The 17,133-nt window shown below is 43.3% G+C and overlaps 1 protein-coding gene across 5 annotated transcripts in view; it reads right to left on the bottom strand.

The window, feature by feature from the left end:
* Window positions 1-17,133, bottom strand: part of MGAT5 (alpha-1,6-mannosylglycoprotein 6-beta-N-acetylglucosaminyltransferase) — a 316,936-nt gene that overhangs the window by 115,939 nt on the left and 183,864 nt on the right. For all 5 annotated transcript variants that reach the window (XM_076005478.1, XM_012740066.2, XM_020288503.2 and 2 more), the window contains 2 exons: window positions 15,286-15,362; window positions 14,177-14,266 (listed from right to left, as the gene is read on the bottom strand). In XM_076005478.1, the coding sequence (XP_075861593.1) occupies window positions 14,177-14,266; window positions 15,286-15,362 (167 nt within the window). The remainder of the gene's footprint in view (window positions 1-14,176; window positions 14,267-15,285; window positions 15,363-17,133) is intronic.

Here is a 17,133-nt window from a genome sequence, read left to right as displayed (position 1 = left end):
TAGTCTCTGTCAAAACTAGGTATAAAATTTGAAAATGAGGATTATTACCCATTCGCTAATATATAATGAGATTATTAAAGATGGCTAATAAACAGGCACTGAAAATAAGTTTTCTATGGCCAGGTGGAGCTATAAAATTTAACAGAGCAGGAGGGGGGGGGCATCCTTGGAGGGTCACTGAGACGCGAGTGGGGGAGTGGTTGTGTGTGGGGTCAGCAGTCAGACAAGACGATCTGCCCTCTAGGTCTGGGTGAGTTTTCAGAGCACCACGTCTGTGTCACTACTCTAGACCTTACTCATAAATGCAAGGTGATTTTTACTATGACCAAAAATAATTGGCCTGATTTGCATAAAGCCATCTGCCACTGCACCGGGTCCCAAAGCAATAAGCAGAGGACAGCAAAGCTTGGGGAAGGGCAGAATCCTTGGACAGAAAAAGTGTAATACACTCTCTTCTTGTGAAGTAAAATTAGACCTCACCATATTTGTGAATGACTTCTGAGACTCAAAAGGACTCCCCCCATAAGGAAAGTTGAAATGATTTTTACTCATTAAAAAAAAGAAAATGCCAACTTGCCGTGGTGGCCCACGGCCTAATTACGAGGACCTTACGGCAACATGACCATAAAAGGCAATATCTGGAGTTCCACAAATGAGAAAAAACGAGAGGAAACAGCAGGAATAAAAGCCCGGATGAAGCTTCTGCTGACCTCAGCAACAGCTAACCCATCTGGTACCTCGTATTCTTAGCCTGAATGGAATTATTTAGCTCCAATTAAATTTTTGTAAATGGAATCAACAAAACATCCTTATTATAAAGTGTATTTATAACATGAAAGCTTCAAATGGATTACAGGCTTCATTGTGAGGCCTTTAACCCCAGCCCATCCCCCCAAAAAGGATGAGGATGGGCAGGCAGGGCACGGAATCGCAATAAACCTCACACCACATAAATAACCAAATTTACACAGGCACTTGTCAAGATAAAAAATTGCCCCGTGAATGGCATGATGGGGAAAGATGAAACAAGACTAATGAAGGAAATCAACTAAAAGGAGGAGACGTTAGTGAGACCACAGAGTGACAAAGGACAGCTCGTTCCCTCCTCACTTCTCCGCCACAAGAAGAATCTTCCAAGATTCATTCCGATGAAAACATAGTCCTAGGTGACTTTCTAAAATATGACTTCCCTACAGAATCCTCAGGAATGTAATTCCTTTTTGAAACTGATCATTTATCTCAGATCTTCTTCCTCTAAAGCACTGGCTACTGTTTTGCAAGGCTCTCAGGACATCCCTGCAAGTACAGAAAATAGAGTCAGTCCAATTTAGCCTCCAGTGAGAAATTTCCCCTTTAAACGTGCACTCAGAATGGTGGAAAAATCAATTATGAACATCTTAACAAAGAATGGGAGGCGGGTTTTTGTAGGTTGTTTTTTGTGTGTGGTGATAGGATAACTGGTTAACAAAATAATTAAATTATACATAAACCAATTACCCCATGGGGAGAGAGGGGAAAAAACAAAACAAAGCATTTCTTTCTTCCTAAACCTCGGAGGATTACCAGGATTGGAAGCCAGCCAGCACTGGCAATGACTCCAAGTACTGAAACAAACAGCCCTCAAATGAGCAACATTTTCCTAAATAAGAGCACAATTAATAACAGTCGGGGGAAATCTTGCTCAAGGCTAATAACTCAACCTCCTAATCCCTAAATTTGTTTTCTGTTTGATCTGTCCAGGGTACAAGCTTAACCCACCAGTTCAGTTCCCTCCCAGTAAAGCTGGACCCTAGCATGAGCCCACCCCCTCCCTGACCTGGAAGCTGCTCTATTTTGAATCACTCTCAATAGCTCTGCTCCCTCTTGGCTCTCAGAACTCTAGTGCCCTGCACCTGCCTGCCTGCGGCCACCTTCCTTCTTCCACTGCCTTGGCCACACTTTCCCAACTGTGGCCCCTGGTACTCTCACCCTGGGGCGGGATTTTGTATTTGCCATTGGTGCAGGGACCCCCTGGACCCTCCCACTGTCTACCCCCATCCCTGCCCGACTCTTGGGGCCTGGGCAAGCACATCCTCAAGCCCCTTGCCAGGGAAGGAATTGGACATTCTTTACAGTAGCCTGTAACTCACCACAGTCAGTCTAAAAATTGAAAACCATCTGAGCTCATGGCAATGTGCACACAACGATTGATCGAAGAGCAGAACCATTACTCTAATAACCTTCAATTTGAAGGCAAAACTCCTTCAACACGAGCTAATCTTTTCAGTGTACTCGTCAGGCCACAGAATGAAGAGGCAGCAAAAACAGACAAAGACCAGCTCGGGCTAGAACTTTGGAGCATCAATGCATACTCCATGGAAAGGGCCCTATAAATCAATTTTCTTGAACAAGGAGATACTAAACAATTTCGTTCTTGACATCCCTCCTCCCAGTGATTGAAATTTCTTTGAACTAAAAAGGTTTTGCACCTTAATCAAGAGCATTGTGAATTAAAGCATTCTCTGAGTTCCTAAAAATCTAACTAACTCACTCTTATTTTCAAGGTCCATAGGATGGACAATTATATTTAAAGAAAAGAAATTATTGGTAGATATATATACAGCTCAAGTTGGAGTTTAAAGGAGGAAAAAGTAATAAAATCATTGCAAAAACTAGTATGAGATTCAATGAATATATGCATGTAGTTAGGTATAATATGGCAAAACTCTTTGTAGTAATGTTCTGTTCTTCAAAAGAATAATGATTAGTCTCTGTTATGGCTTCTTTCGTGATTAATGTCACTGACATAGGATTTCATGCTCTATTTTTCAGATGTTAAGTGCAATCAAAACTAAATGGGAAAAATGCATAAATCTGAGGTTATCTCTAGATAATGGTGTTATGGGTGTTTTTCATGTTTTTCTTTTTGCTAAACTGCATATTATAATTCTTTTGCAATGAACATTAATTCAGAGAATAATTTTTAAAGGAGTTACATTATATAAGCATACAAGCACTTACAGAAGGCTTGTAATATGTAAGGCTCTCTTCTTAAAAAAAAAAAAGATTGCATTACATCACTTAATCCTCCAGGTATTAACATGGGTACTTTCAACATATTATCAGGGTATGAAATCAAGGCTTAGTGGGAATTTGCTGATGTAACCCCTCTAGTGAGTGGCAGGAATGGGTGACAACTGAGATCTGTCACTTCCTTTAACCAGGACATGTTAGAGTCACCTTAAGGTCACGCTTAGTGAGGGACAAGAGAGCTGTTCAGTGGGAAAGGGGACTGAATCTGGGGTTAGCCAAAATGGATTCTATGCTCAACTCCACAAGATAACTAGGTGTGTAATCTTCAACAATTGGCTTTCACGGTTTTTCATCTATGAAATGAAGGTGTTAGGTTAGGTGACCCTCTTAATTCCATTATCCTATAAGATCTGAAAGGGAGAATTTTATGTCATCCTGTTAGGTTAGGCTAGTTGGGTTATACATCAAATGAATACGATTGACTACATGCCTATTCATCTGACACACTGATGGTACATACACACACATTTGTTACACTGATGACATATCAAGTTACTCATTACCAAGTGCCAAGCCCTGCCTAGTCCGCTTTCTGCTGTTTCAAAAAGGAAATGCAAATGGTAATGGGATGTCTACTCATGTAACTGGTAAGTGGTGCAGCTACCTAAACTGGTCTCTCTGCACCAAACACCTACACTCATTAACATTTTTGCCCAGCTACTTCTTTGAATGGTTGCACATGGCAGGTAGGTCAGGAAGACAAAGGGTAAGAAACAAAGGCTGCAACTTGCTGGGAGCCCGGCAAGAGGATAAGCACTTTGCACACATTATCTTCTCTTTCAAATCATCTTTCGGGAGAGGTTGATTATCACGCCAGGTGAAAACACCCAGGCACAGATTGGCCACAGCTAAGGACTGAAACATTGTCTGTCCCACCCCACAGCCAGTGAGCAGACTTGAAGCTTATACACCAAGCTTTTGGTTCCTACAGTCCCATAAGCATAGTCCACTCTTCAATATTTCAGTGTTATTGCCTCAATCTTTCAGGTGAAATCCTCTGGAATGATTTATTATGCCCCTACTGCATGGCAGTACCATAAGGTTAATAAAAAGTAACAATTTCCTGCTTCCAACTCCTGCCTCTACCATTTATTCTGTGTAGCAAGAGTAATTGTTTTAATGCCTCAATTGAATCACATTCTACACATACTCAAACCCTGCAATGGCTTCTCACTGCACTCAGAATAAAACCCAGAATGTGTACTAAGATGCTACAGAATCTGACCTCGACCCCCATACTGTATGCCTCATTCACTCTGCCCCATGTAAACAAACCTCCTTGTAAGTTCCAAAACATGCCAATAAGTTAGCCACGTGTGTAGCCACTTAGGTGTGCCTGTAGTCCCAGCTATTCCGCAAAGATACTCATCATAATGATACTCTTTTTGGCTGATGTGGTGCTGTCCCATTTTCATCTTATTTCACCTTTCAACAATATACTGGGGAAGGCAGGCAGGCTTTATCTTGGCCTCAGTGAGGACATCCCTGTGAGGCTGCACTGCTGGCCCTGCCATGGCAGACAGGAGCCTCAGCAGCACGCAGTGTGAAGCTGGCTAGCGCCAGAGAGCAAGGGCGGGAGGGGCCCATGGTATTATTAATAATAGTTTTGCTCGGAACATTAGGGAAGGGGCAGAACTTAAGGAGACACTGAAGTGAGTTTTCAACGTGCCACAAAACCAGTGGACACAGTTTGAGAAATCCAATCAAAATTTCTAGAGGAGGAGGAAAGTCAATTTTTCCTTACACATAAGAGGCAGCAATCAAATCCTCTACACCCAACCACAAAGACAACAATCAAATCCTCTACACCCAACCACATAGACAACAATCAAATCCTCTACACCCAACCACATAGACAACAATCAAATCCTCTACACCCAACCACAAAGACAACAATCAAATCCTCTACACCCAACCACAAAGACAACAATCAAATCCTCTACACCCAACCACACAGACAACAATCAAATCCTCTACACCCAACCACATAGACAACAATCAAATCCTCTACACCCAACCACACAGACAACAATCAAATCCTCTACACCCAACCACACAGACAACAATCAAATCCTCTACACCCAACCACATAGACAACAATCAAATCCTCTACACCCAACCACATAGACAACAATCAAATCCTCTACACACAACCACAAAGACAACAATCAAATCCTCTACACCCAACCACATAGACAACAATCAAATCCTCTACACCCAACCACATAGACAACAAGCAGAGATGCTTCAACTCTCATCGGGCATACTTCCTGCTGGCAAAACTCATCCTGTGCAGCCCACACCCACGACACTCCGACAGCCAAAGCCACCCAATTTTAGGAGATAGTCACATTCCAGAGACCAGGGCTATGGCTCTTCTTTTGGGTTTAATGTGCAATTTTGCCTAAAGCCTAGATCCAGACAAATAATCCTAAGTGACAATGAGAATAAAACACAGGTAAGAAAGCTGCGCCTTCAAATGTGATTGGGCTCATTCCACTCTAATAGTCGGATCTGATCCCTTCTACTCTCTTAATAGAAATGGTATCAGAGAGCTTTACAGTCATCGTCCCCCTTATCTGTGGCTTTGCTTTCTGTAGCTTCAGTTACCCTGCAGTCAACTGAAAATATTAAATGGAAAATTCCAGATATAATTCTTAAGTTTTAAATTGCACACCATTCTGAGTAGCGTGAAGAAATTTTGCATCATCCTGTCCTGTCCTACCCGGTAGGTGAATCACCCCTTTAATCAGGGGATCTAAGCCATAGACACTCCCTGTCCGTTAGTCCCTCAGTAGCCTTCTAGGTTATCAGATTGACAGTGAGGTGTCACAGTGCTCGTGTTCAGGTAACCCTTACTTTACTACATAACAGCCCCAAAACACAAGAGCAATGATACTGGTAATTCACACACATCAAGGAGAAGCTGTAAAACCATAAAGAAGGACATTGTATATATAGCATTCAGTACTGCCCTTGGTTTCAGGCATCCACTGGCGGTCTTAGACTATGTCCCCCGTGGATGAGGGGGCATTACTGTATATTAAACTGGTTAATAAGTGCTCAAAACAACTCTGCTTCATGTCTCAACTCGAATGTCTTATCAGATTTTAAAGTTGCAAATTTTATAAGGACAGTTCAAGGTCAGAAAGGTTATAGCTGGGAGAAGTTACCTGCTCAGAACAACAACAACAAAAATCTAGCGCCTATTTTTAAAAAATGTTTCAAATAGAATCACTCACTCAAATAAACAATTGTGCCAGGCACCACTGTACATGAAAACAAAACAGACAAAATTCTCTCTGGAGATAACTTTCCCTGATGCTAATCTTGGAAGCTTATGGTCCGCCCCACCCAGGGCCTTTGCACTTGCGGTTCCCACTATCTGCTAAAAACAGTCGGTCAGAGGTCTGCACTTCTAATTCCCTGGCCTCCTTCAAACAGGCGTTCACAACTCACTCCCTCACCTTGTCAGCAGGGCCTGTGCAGACGTCACTCTACCCAAAACTGACGCCAGCACTTCTCATGAGCACGTCTTGTCCCCTCTTCTTTTCCTCGACGGTACTCACTACAATCTAAGAGATTATATATTTTTTTCTTTTTTGATATTGCTGGCTGGCTGTCTCCTCGCACAAAACAACATAACCTTAATGAGGGCTGTTCGATCACGGTTATATCCCCAACACTCAGAAAAACCCAATAGCGATGAACACCCGGCACCCAGACTGCGGTCCCTGGGCATAATCTTCCACCGAGAGGAGCTGGGGATCCCTGGGGAAACGGCTGGGTCCACGCCTAGGGCAGGATTGTGCACGACTTACCTGGAAGATCTTGTCACACTACAGAGCAAGAGAACTATTAAAAACTACCAGGGTCACCTCAAAAGGACACAGAAGGCAGTAGGAATAGGTTCTCCCTGGCCAATGCAGGGATAATAATTTGAGAATCACTAAGAAAATAATTGCAACAGATCAAACATAACAATTATGTTTCAATCAATGACTTCATAATTATAATAAAAACCAAAAAAACACAAAAAGTGCGGGTCATCGGTGGAAGATGCTAGGAAACCGACTAGGAAATAAATGTTTCTTATATGAAGTGTTTCTCAGGGTGACCAAACAGATAAGGAGTCTTTCCTCTTGATAAAAGTATTTCTGATGTATTAAGAAGGAACTCCCAAAGAATTAATGCACCTAAGGCAGTGAAAACTGCGAACATCATAAAAAGGAAGACAATCAGGCACTATGTGCCTCCAGACAGAAGTATGTAACATCATCACCCAGGAAGTAACCTGGAAAAAAAGAAAATATTAAGCCTTCCTGTGATCAAGCCTCAGATCTACCTATCGATTTACAGGGAATACAAGGGGAAGATAACTAGGTTACACAACAACACGGGATGTAAGAATCAAAATTCAGAGTAAGGTATACTCTCTCAGGCAAAAAACCCCCAGTAATTTCTTCAACAAAAAATTGCAACAGAGAAAAATAAGACATGGAAGGGAGCCTAAAAAATTAAGAGAGATTTAAGACACCAAAGATTTAAGGACCAAAAATTGCAATTTATAGTCCTTACTTGAAACCCAGTTCAAATAAACTTATTTATAAGACAACCTGAATACTAATCTGATTTGATGGTATTAAGGAAATACATTAATTTTCATGTGTGAAACAGTACTGGCAGTTACAATGGAATAGTTATGTTTTTAAAAAGTCTCCTTTAAAGATGCATATTGAAACACTTATAGATGATATGATGTTTGAGATTTGTTACAAAATAATGAAGCGGGGGGGTAGGGGTATAAATGAGATTGATAATTGTTGAATCTGGCTCATGGACATGTAGGGGTTCATTATACTCTTTTATTGTATATGTTTGAAATTTTCCATATTAAAAAGTTTAAAATATAAAAATTTTAAAAATATTTTTGAGCATGGAATAGAAGTTACAAGACACAATATTTACTTAAAAGTATGTAAAAAAAGAAATTGGAGATGGGACCGCACGGAAGCCCCATCTTGCCACATGTATTCCAAGGAACAAAGAGGTATTAGTTTGGGGTATGGCAAATCTTGTCCTTTCTCCTGATTTTTGTAGGGCAGAGGCCAGAACAAGATGTCTTAATATAAATGGTAAAGCATCTGAAATTCTCCGGCAAACAGGAAGCATCACTAAGAACTTCAGAGAGGGGAGAAGCTGAGGGGAAAGAATTAAGAGATCAGTCAGGCAGACTGACAAATAGTGTTCTGTAAGCTCAGGATTTTTTTTTTTTTAATTCCTTTTCTAAGGATGTCTTAGAACTCAAGTAATAAGAACAACGAATACAAATAGATGAAAAAGATACCAATAAAGGGTGAACACAGAAAGTGAAAAGAACATGATCATAAATCTCTGCCACCTCCTTTACTGCTAGGAAATATTATCTTGTGAAGAGGGAATTTCCTATTTCAAATGGCTGAGCCTTTAAAGGTGTGTGTTGGTATTCTCAGGCAACAGTCTAGTGATATTTTTAAAGTACTCCCTGACCCATCCAGAAATGTTATGTTTTTTCATTCAGGTTTTCTGCTGCAACTTAAATAGTCAATTCTTCATCGCTGCCCACTTTGACAAATTAGTCTGTGCAACACCATTTCCAAGTTATCTTTAGCAGCCAACAAAGCTCATAAATCCAAATCATTGTACTGGTTATTAGGATTTCATTTCATGCTCGCATTCACAAACATTTAAGCTTTCAACCTTTCCTGTTGGGCATTAATCTTGGCATTAATCAAGGGATTAAGTACGCTGAATTTAAACTCAAGGTTAATAGCATGCTTAGCCAATATTAGTTTTACATATTGCCAAGGGAGAACAGAAAGAGGCAAAGAGCTTTATGCCTGTTGTTCATGAAATATAAGAAACAGATTGATGAGTAGAGCATGAAACTGCTTCTTTTGTTCCTTTAAGAGGGTGTCATACACACACACACACACACACACTCACACACACAGTCCAAACTGACATTTGAAGCAACAGCTTGTACACATTGCTAAGGTCTAGCAATCAATGATGGGGCAATTTGATTATTTCGAAGCCACTCTATTTGCAATGGCAACAGAAGCGCTTTAAAAAACAGCACAAACAAATTAAGAAGTCTGGAGAGGTATGATCCCTGCTAACTTCTGCAGCAACCATATAAAAACAAGAAATGTGTGGGTGCCAAATATATCAGCATCATCTATCAATATAATACCAACAGAAGTAAAGAAACACATTCTAAATTTTGTAAAAGCTGATAGCAATAAAAGGCTCTGCAGACAGCTAAGTTAATATACCTGAAACAATGACATTCAGAGTAATTACTTTATAGGACCTTGTCTCTATAATGGGAGTAGTGACATGGCTCACAAAAACAGATATAGAAAATGAACTGCCCGAGTTCTGGAAATACAAGGCTGCCTAATGAATCATTCACTGACTCTTACCACTTGCAATGGCTGACACCTGGTTTTTATGACTTATGTCCTCAGAAGGGTTAGTGGTTTTTTTTTTTTTTTTTTGGGTGGAGTAACAAAATTAGAGTATTAGAAAACTAGGAATGAAGATTAATTGAAACTAGCTAAATCTGAATCATATTTCAAAGACAAGAGGATTTACGCATAAGACTTTTAATGTAAAGTCAATGACTACAAGTCAGTGTCCGGAGTTTAGTTTTCCTTCAACATGAAGGAGACAATAGCAATGAGAAGAGCAGGACTTTGGAGAGAAGTGACTAACCCTCTGGGCTCCCTCGGACCCAGCTCTCCATAACTCATCAGGGTTGGTGAGAGGTTTACATCAATTCCACTGGTGACTGACCATACGAGAGGCATTTTACGATACTCCATGTCCTTTAGGTATCTGTCAAAGTTCTGATGTTAAACATAGATCTAAACAAGAATTGGCTCTTCCAATAAGGATAAGAATAAAATAAAAGTCACTGGTACATGTGTTGATCAAGTCAGCAAGTCCAATGAAGACGTCCCTCTCAATCATTTTCCCAAATGCAAGAGAAACCTGGCATGTGATACAGGAAATAAACAGGTTTCAGCACCTGTTGTATTTTCCTGGCTAGAGCTGAGACCCATTCTACTAACTGAACTATCCCAAGAATGGAAAAATAAGCACCACATGTACTCACCAGCAAATTGGTTTCACCGAACAACACCTAAGTGGACATACAGGAATAACATTTATCAGGTGTGTGGGAGGGGGGAGGAGGGGATGGGTATATACATACATAATGAATGAGACGTGCACCGTCTGGGGGATGGAAACCCTTGAAGCTCTGACTCGAGGGGGGAGGAGGGGCAAGGACAATACATGTAACCTTAACATTTGTACCCCCATAATATGCTGAAATTAAAAAAAAAAAACCAGCTTTCAGAGTTTAATGAGTTAACAGAGTAAGTTTCTAGACAGCAAGAGAGAGAAAGCCACACAACTGGACTAACATACAGTTCCTACAAAGCCACAGATATTGTACAGGAATTTAAAGATGCTAGAAACAAATTTAATTGGTTTTGGAAAACATGGCTACTAACTTGACATTAACAGCTGCAGGGGCGCACCAGCTCACATTCCAACCCAAACGCAAGTACCACGCCCAGAACAAAACAGAAGGGAGTGTTCTCACCACAAATATGCAGGTGAAGCAATGCACATGTTAATTAGCTTGATTTCGTCATTCCACAAAGTAGACCTACATTAAAATATCAAGTTATATGGCACAAATATACACAATTTTTATTTATCAATTAATAAATAGAGATTCAAGGGAAACAGCAGAATTTCTATGTTCTCAGAGATCAAAGGACATAAAATTAAATGAGACTGGTGAATGAGAATCAGAAATTGATTCTTACTCTAAAATAGAACCAAGGTCCCACACATAATGTCCAAGGCTAAGTGACACACCACAGCTGCCCTCAATAATGACAACATTAAAAAAACCATCAAGTATCAGTTATGTGTATTGAGTGTCTATCTGCCAGGTTTTTACTCCAAATATGTTCCCATATAAACTCAGGAATCCTTACAACATCCTCACAGTAGGGGCCTTTAACAATATTAAAATTGTTATTTTATAAAGGAAGAACCCAAGGCACAAAAGTTAATTAACTTTTTTCTAAAAAATCATACTACTTGGAAAGCAGCAGAAACAGAAGCTGAAGTCAGGCACAAGGCTCTATGGCAGTGTTCCTACTGAAGTGACCATACTGGTGACATTATCCTCAAACTCTCAGTGCCTATTAACGACACTAGGATGACATGGAAATTTTTCTAAAAACCCAGAGGGTCGGGGTTATTTTCAGACTGAAACCTCAAAAAAGATTCCTGCATCCTTCCTCCCTTCTCTCCCATTTGCCTCTTTTAAGATGATGAATGTGGAGCATGGCTCATTAACCACTGACAATGAATACAATAGAAGTTCAATAATTGCTCACTGAATTGAATTTAGCCAAACAACAAAAACCACCTGATCAGCTGCACATGGAGAGAGCGGAATGGGCTAATGAAGCACCACTGCATACCCTCAGGAAGAAAAAATAGTTTACAGGTTTTGAAATGAAGCACTCAGCCTCTGATAATCAGTACAAGGTGATCCATCACGTCTTCATACAACTGGGTCTGCCCCCCACTCCTCTCACCTGCCCGTTCCCTCCCAGAATCTCATTTTTCTTTGAGCCTTGCCATGTCCATCCTTCATCAGGAGTGGGGGTGGGGCAGTGGCCAAAGGAAGGGAAGAGGTCAGAAATAATTTTGTCCCTTCAATCTGGGCCACTGGCCCAGGAGGTGGAGGGGGCTGGGACAGCAATGTAAAATCCTCTCTTTCCGCTGCACACCCCAACACACAAACTCTTAGGAAAGCATGAAATTAGCCCAGCTTGTCAATCACGGAGCACAGTTGGACTCTGGCTAAATTCCATCAAGCAGAAAGGGGAAGAAAACTTCTGAAAATTAAACAGAATGAAGAACCTTTTCCTCTGGGCAGGAAAGGCACTTTTAATTGACTTCTCACGACAGTGAAGGTTCACCCACGGCCCCAGGCCTTTCTCCTCTGCAGAAGGAAATAAGGCGGCAGGCCTGGCATGGCCAGGAGAGCCAGAAAGCCAGAAGCCAGAAACACGGCTGCATAAATGCTCCCAAGTCAATTCGCCAGCAGCTTGCTAATGAGGAGCACTCCACACCCAACCCTCGGTGCTTTCCACTTCCAAGAGGAATTTTATCACTAGCTCTGGGGTCCTCATGACAGCCATGGGTGACCATGGAACACCTTCATCCAAAAGAAAACAGCCTGACTTGAGTGTAGCAGGAAGGAGAGGTGGTGGGCCAGGAGAGGGGCAAACCCCACAGAATCCAGGGGCACACGCCCTATCGCAATGCTAGTCTGACCCCATCCCCCAAAGAAGCTGTCCCTGTCACCTTATGGCACAGAAAAGAGAGGTGTCTGAATCCCTCAAGGAAAACTATGGCAAAAGCATTTAATTTAGCCCCATAAACGGAAGCATTCCCCTTCCTGCACGGCATCTCCAGGGAGCCGTTACTATGCTTCAAATGACAATAGCAACACCGAACAAAAACGGGACAGAATTAAAAAAATTAGGCAGCAGAGGGTCTGCCGAGGCCCATCCTCTGAATTAGCTGTTTCGCAAGATCCAGGGCTGCCCTGTCCACGGAGGGGAGCGGGGAAGCCAGCAGGCTGCGATCCCCTAGAAGGTTCTTCCCCTGTAGCATGCCCGAGGCAAAGTCTTAACCCTTCCCCACTCCCTGATTTTACTGAAAGTGAAACAGACATCACAGAAGCCTGGCACAAATTCCATGAGGTCTATAAAATGCTCTGCAACCCTCAGGGAGGGAGCTATTTAAAGTAGAGGGTACAAATGGAAATGGAGCTCAGATAAAAAGAAAGAAGGTAGAAGTAACTAATTCGGCCTGTAAGTAAATAGCCAACTCAGCCGACAAGCCCAGAAAATATCAGTATCATTAAAGAAATCAAACCTAAAGCATAATAAGATACCACCTCACACCCATGAGGATGGCTACTATTAAAAAACCAGAAAATAACAAGTGTCAGTGAGAATGTGCAGATACTGGAACACCTGTGTACTGCCGGTGGGAATGTAAAATAGTGCAGCCACTGCGAAACACAGTGTGGTAGTTCCTCAAAAAGTTAAAAATACAATGTAGCATTTCAATGCTACATTCAATGTAGCAAAAAGTTAAAAATACAATGTAGCATTTCAATGCTACATTCAATGTAGCAATTCCACTTCTGGGTAAACTCCCAAAAGAACTGAAGGCCGGGTCTTGAAGAGATATTTGAACACCATGTGCATGGCCGTGTTGCTCACAATAGCCAAAAGATGGAAGCAACCCACATGTCCCTGGATGGATGAATGGATAAGCCAGATGTGGAAATACACACACAACGGAATATTATTCAGCCTTCAAAAGGAAGGAAATTCTGATACATGCTACAGTGTGGATGAGCCTTGAAGACATTGTGCTAAGTGAAATTAGGCAGCTGCAAAAGGACAAATACTATGTGATTCCACTTACATGAGTTACCGAGAGTAGTCAAACTCACAGTGGCAGAAAGTAGAACAGTGGTTGGCTGGGGCTGGGGGTCGGGGGAATGGGGAGTTAGTATTTAATGGGTATAGAGTTTTAGCTTTGCAAGATGAAAGAGAGTTATGATGCAAGTTTGCAAGATGAAAGAGTTTTGCAAGATGAAAGGAGATGGATGGTGGTGACGGTCGCACAACGATGTGAATGTACTTAATGCCACTGAACTATACATTTGAAAATGGTTAAGATGACTAACCTCATGTGTTTTTTATTGCAATAAAATAAATTTGGGGGAAAAAAGTAAATAGCTAACTCAGCCTGTTTTTCCCTTAAGGGGGGAAAAGAAATCATCCTTCTTGGGGAGGTGGGGGAAGTAGGTCCTTCATATAGGGTCCTTCATACAGGTCCTTCATATAGAAACAATGCACAGCTTTAAGCTTTTCAAATTCCAGGCTCGGCTACAACACGGCACGGTCACATCTACCCCTAGGAGCCAAAAGCAGCTACTCACCTCACTGAGGTAAATAAAAAAAGAGCAGGTGGAGCCATCCACTCCGTAGTCTGCGTAGCAGGGATCCGAACGCCACATGTCTTTCATCCACTGAAACGAGAGCCAGAGCAGAACATCGCTGAGCAGCCATTCCCAGGGCCCCGCACGCCTGCTCACAGAGAAGGGCTGAAGGGTGGACACGGGGTGAACGGCTCAAGCCGTGGCCTAAAGGACTGAGCGAAGGTGCCACTGAGCTGAGGCCGAGACGGCCAGGTGCTCGGCTCAGCTCCTGGCTGACACACAGGTGGACAGGGGCTCGTGCAGCCTCGGCAGAGGTGCCCAGACAGGCGCGAGGCCGGGAGACACTTCGGGCAATAAAGCCCAGGAGAGGTGATGGCCGGGAGAGTTCTACCAAGAGCAAGTGCCAAAGGCAAAAAGCAAGTGCACTCTTGCGTGCACACACCCCCTCCGGGAACTAGTTCCAACAGCCCAGAGCACGGTGCCTGGACACATGGTGCGGGGACCAGGGCGGGAATGAGCGTTCACAGACGGCCCGAACGGAGACCACGCACATGCTTCTGGGGTCGGCCCTGCCGTCCTAGGTGCACACCTGAACTGACCCTTTTCTCCGAAAACTACCAGCAGGCAGTTGTCTTCCCAAGGGCAGGCCACACAAATGGGATTTTTTAAAAAAGGTTAAGAGTACAAGAACAGTCCAGCATCTTTGGGTACTCAACCACAAACATTAATGTGACATTTAAACCATAATCTGGAGACCTCAGAGCAGGGGGCTGGGGAGAAGGGAGTTGGACGTTAAATAATGGCAGCCTCTTGTCACTGGTCCCACTAAATGCTGAGAAAGGCAGAGGGGGAGGCGACTTCAAAGACACAGCAGGTGCCCGAAAGGGCCCAGGCTCTTTCAGGCCGAGAGTGAGAGCCACTGTTGCCCAACCCTGCGGAGTTGGCATGAGCAGAGCCAGTTGTCATGGCCACAGCCCAACACGGGCAGGAGTGACTTGCCTCAGGGGAAAGTCATTTGCATCCCTGGAAGGCAGAGGGAGGGAAGGGGAAGAGGAGGTGCTGGTGCAGATCCAGAAGATGAACATGGGCCCGCGCTGCTCCTGCCTTACCTTGATTTTCCCCTCGCAGTGGGGGTAGCCATCCATAGGAGGCAATACGCATTTTTCTTGAGCTCCGTTAATGATATCTGCAAAAGACAGAGAACAACAAAGGATACCATGAAGTCTACAAAGCACAAGCCTAACATCTTTATGAGCAGAGAGGCAGGGAGAAAAACCAAAAAAAGAGAAGTCCATATTGGCAGCCATGTTCTGATTCCTAGAACCCCTATGGCTCCGAATGTATCTGATTGGTCTGCACTGACGCCAGGTCTGCCCACCTACAGGCGGGTCAGAGACCTATGACACATGCAGCCTCACTCAAAAGGGTGAGCTGTGCCAACCGGACAACCAGCTTAAAAAATTTGCAATTTGGAAGCTGAGAAAGCAAACAAGCCGGGAGCAGGAAGTGAAGCCATGAGATTAGGAAGGTGTGCCAGGGCTGGCGGGCCACTCCAGGCTGTGCGGCAAGCTGAGGCCACGCACAGATGTCGTGAAGACATGTGCAAGCTGAGGAAGCCGGCGGGGGACAAACAGACCGACGGAGCTGGTGGACAGAGGAGCAGAAGCCACAGACACAGCTGTGCCATAGCAAAGGGCTCTGGCTCCGGCTCCATGAGGTGCAGCTCCTTACAGACCCGGTTCTTAGATTTCATGAAGGTCTCCTTACTCTTTAAGTATCTCCTCCCAACAAACTCCCTTTGTATTACTTGGCTAGAGGAGGTTCCTATTCCTTGTTAACTTCAATAAGGACTTTGATCTTTATCCTAAAGACACGGCAGAACGATGAAAAGTTTTAGGGAGGGGATGGTTGTGATCGGATTTGTGTGTAAGACTGATTATTTCAGCTGGAAAACAGGATAACCCTAAACCTACATGCTTCTCTTGTCCAGAAATGTTTGGAAAATTTCATCATTAGTTCATCATTATTTACTGCTGACAGTTTTCTATACAAAGTACTAATAAGAAATTAGATCCCAAACTGTAATACTACTTGACGGGGGTATTTAAACAGAGGTTAGTGCTGAGGAGGACCGTACCTGCCCCTTGGAAACCAGTTCTTCTGACTGTGTGCAATGCGGAAATTCTTGACCTCTTAATCCAGTGTTTTCAATGAGCCTCCTACTTGCTAAGAATAACTGGAGCATAAAAATCAATATACTCCTCCTCGTGGCTGGAAGCAGTGTCATTTCGTAGTCAAAATGGGGGTTACACAGCCTGTCAGAGCCTGTTTCATGATCTGTAAAATGGGAATGGCCACGCCTCTGCTTCACGCAGCTCTTTAAATAAGTTAACGTTCGTGAAGAGTCTAGTCTCGCACTCCCCACGGCAGGTGCCACGGACCACAGCGGGTGCTCGTAGGTTGGCATCTGCTGTGTCATTCCTCACAACCTTCACTCCTGCATCTGGGAAAGCAGCATTTCAAATGCACAGCGGCTGGAAACACATTCTCTGCGTTTTTAAAATAGATGCAGGCTCGGGGTTGCGGCTCTTCCTACAGCTCCCACATGCCGGGTCCAGAAGCCCAACAAATGCGCTGTCGCACCAGGGAAGAGAGGGGGTGCATCAACGGCTACCCCTCCCATCACTGGTTTCAATCCTGACCTTGCCGGGCAACACTCGCCAAGCAAATACGCAGCAGCGGTTCCGTGAACGAAGGCACAGACTACGACAGGCGAGGGTTGGGGTAATCACACATTTTAGGGGACACTTGGGGGGAGGTGCCCCCTCTTACATCACAGATACTATTCTATTTCTAGAATACTTGCAGCCAGAAGCTACTGACACTTGAGGCTACTGAGTAGGTGGCATGGGGTGAAGGGAACTCGTGGGTGGAGGGCTGCAACCCTCTACTCATGC

Source organism: Microcebus murinus, chromosome 8, assembly GCF_040939455.1.
Source record: "Microcebus murinus isolate Inina chromosome 8, M.murinus_Inina_mat1.0, whole genome shotgun sequence".
Lineage (NCBI taxonomy): Eukaryota > Metazoa > Chordata > Mammalia > Primates > Cheirogaleidae > Microcebus > Microcebus murinus.
This window is presented reverse-complemented; position numbering and strand designations above follow the sequence as displayed.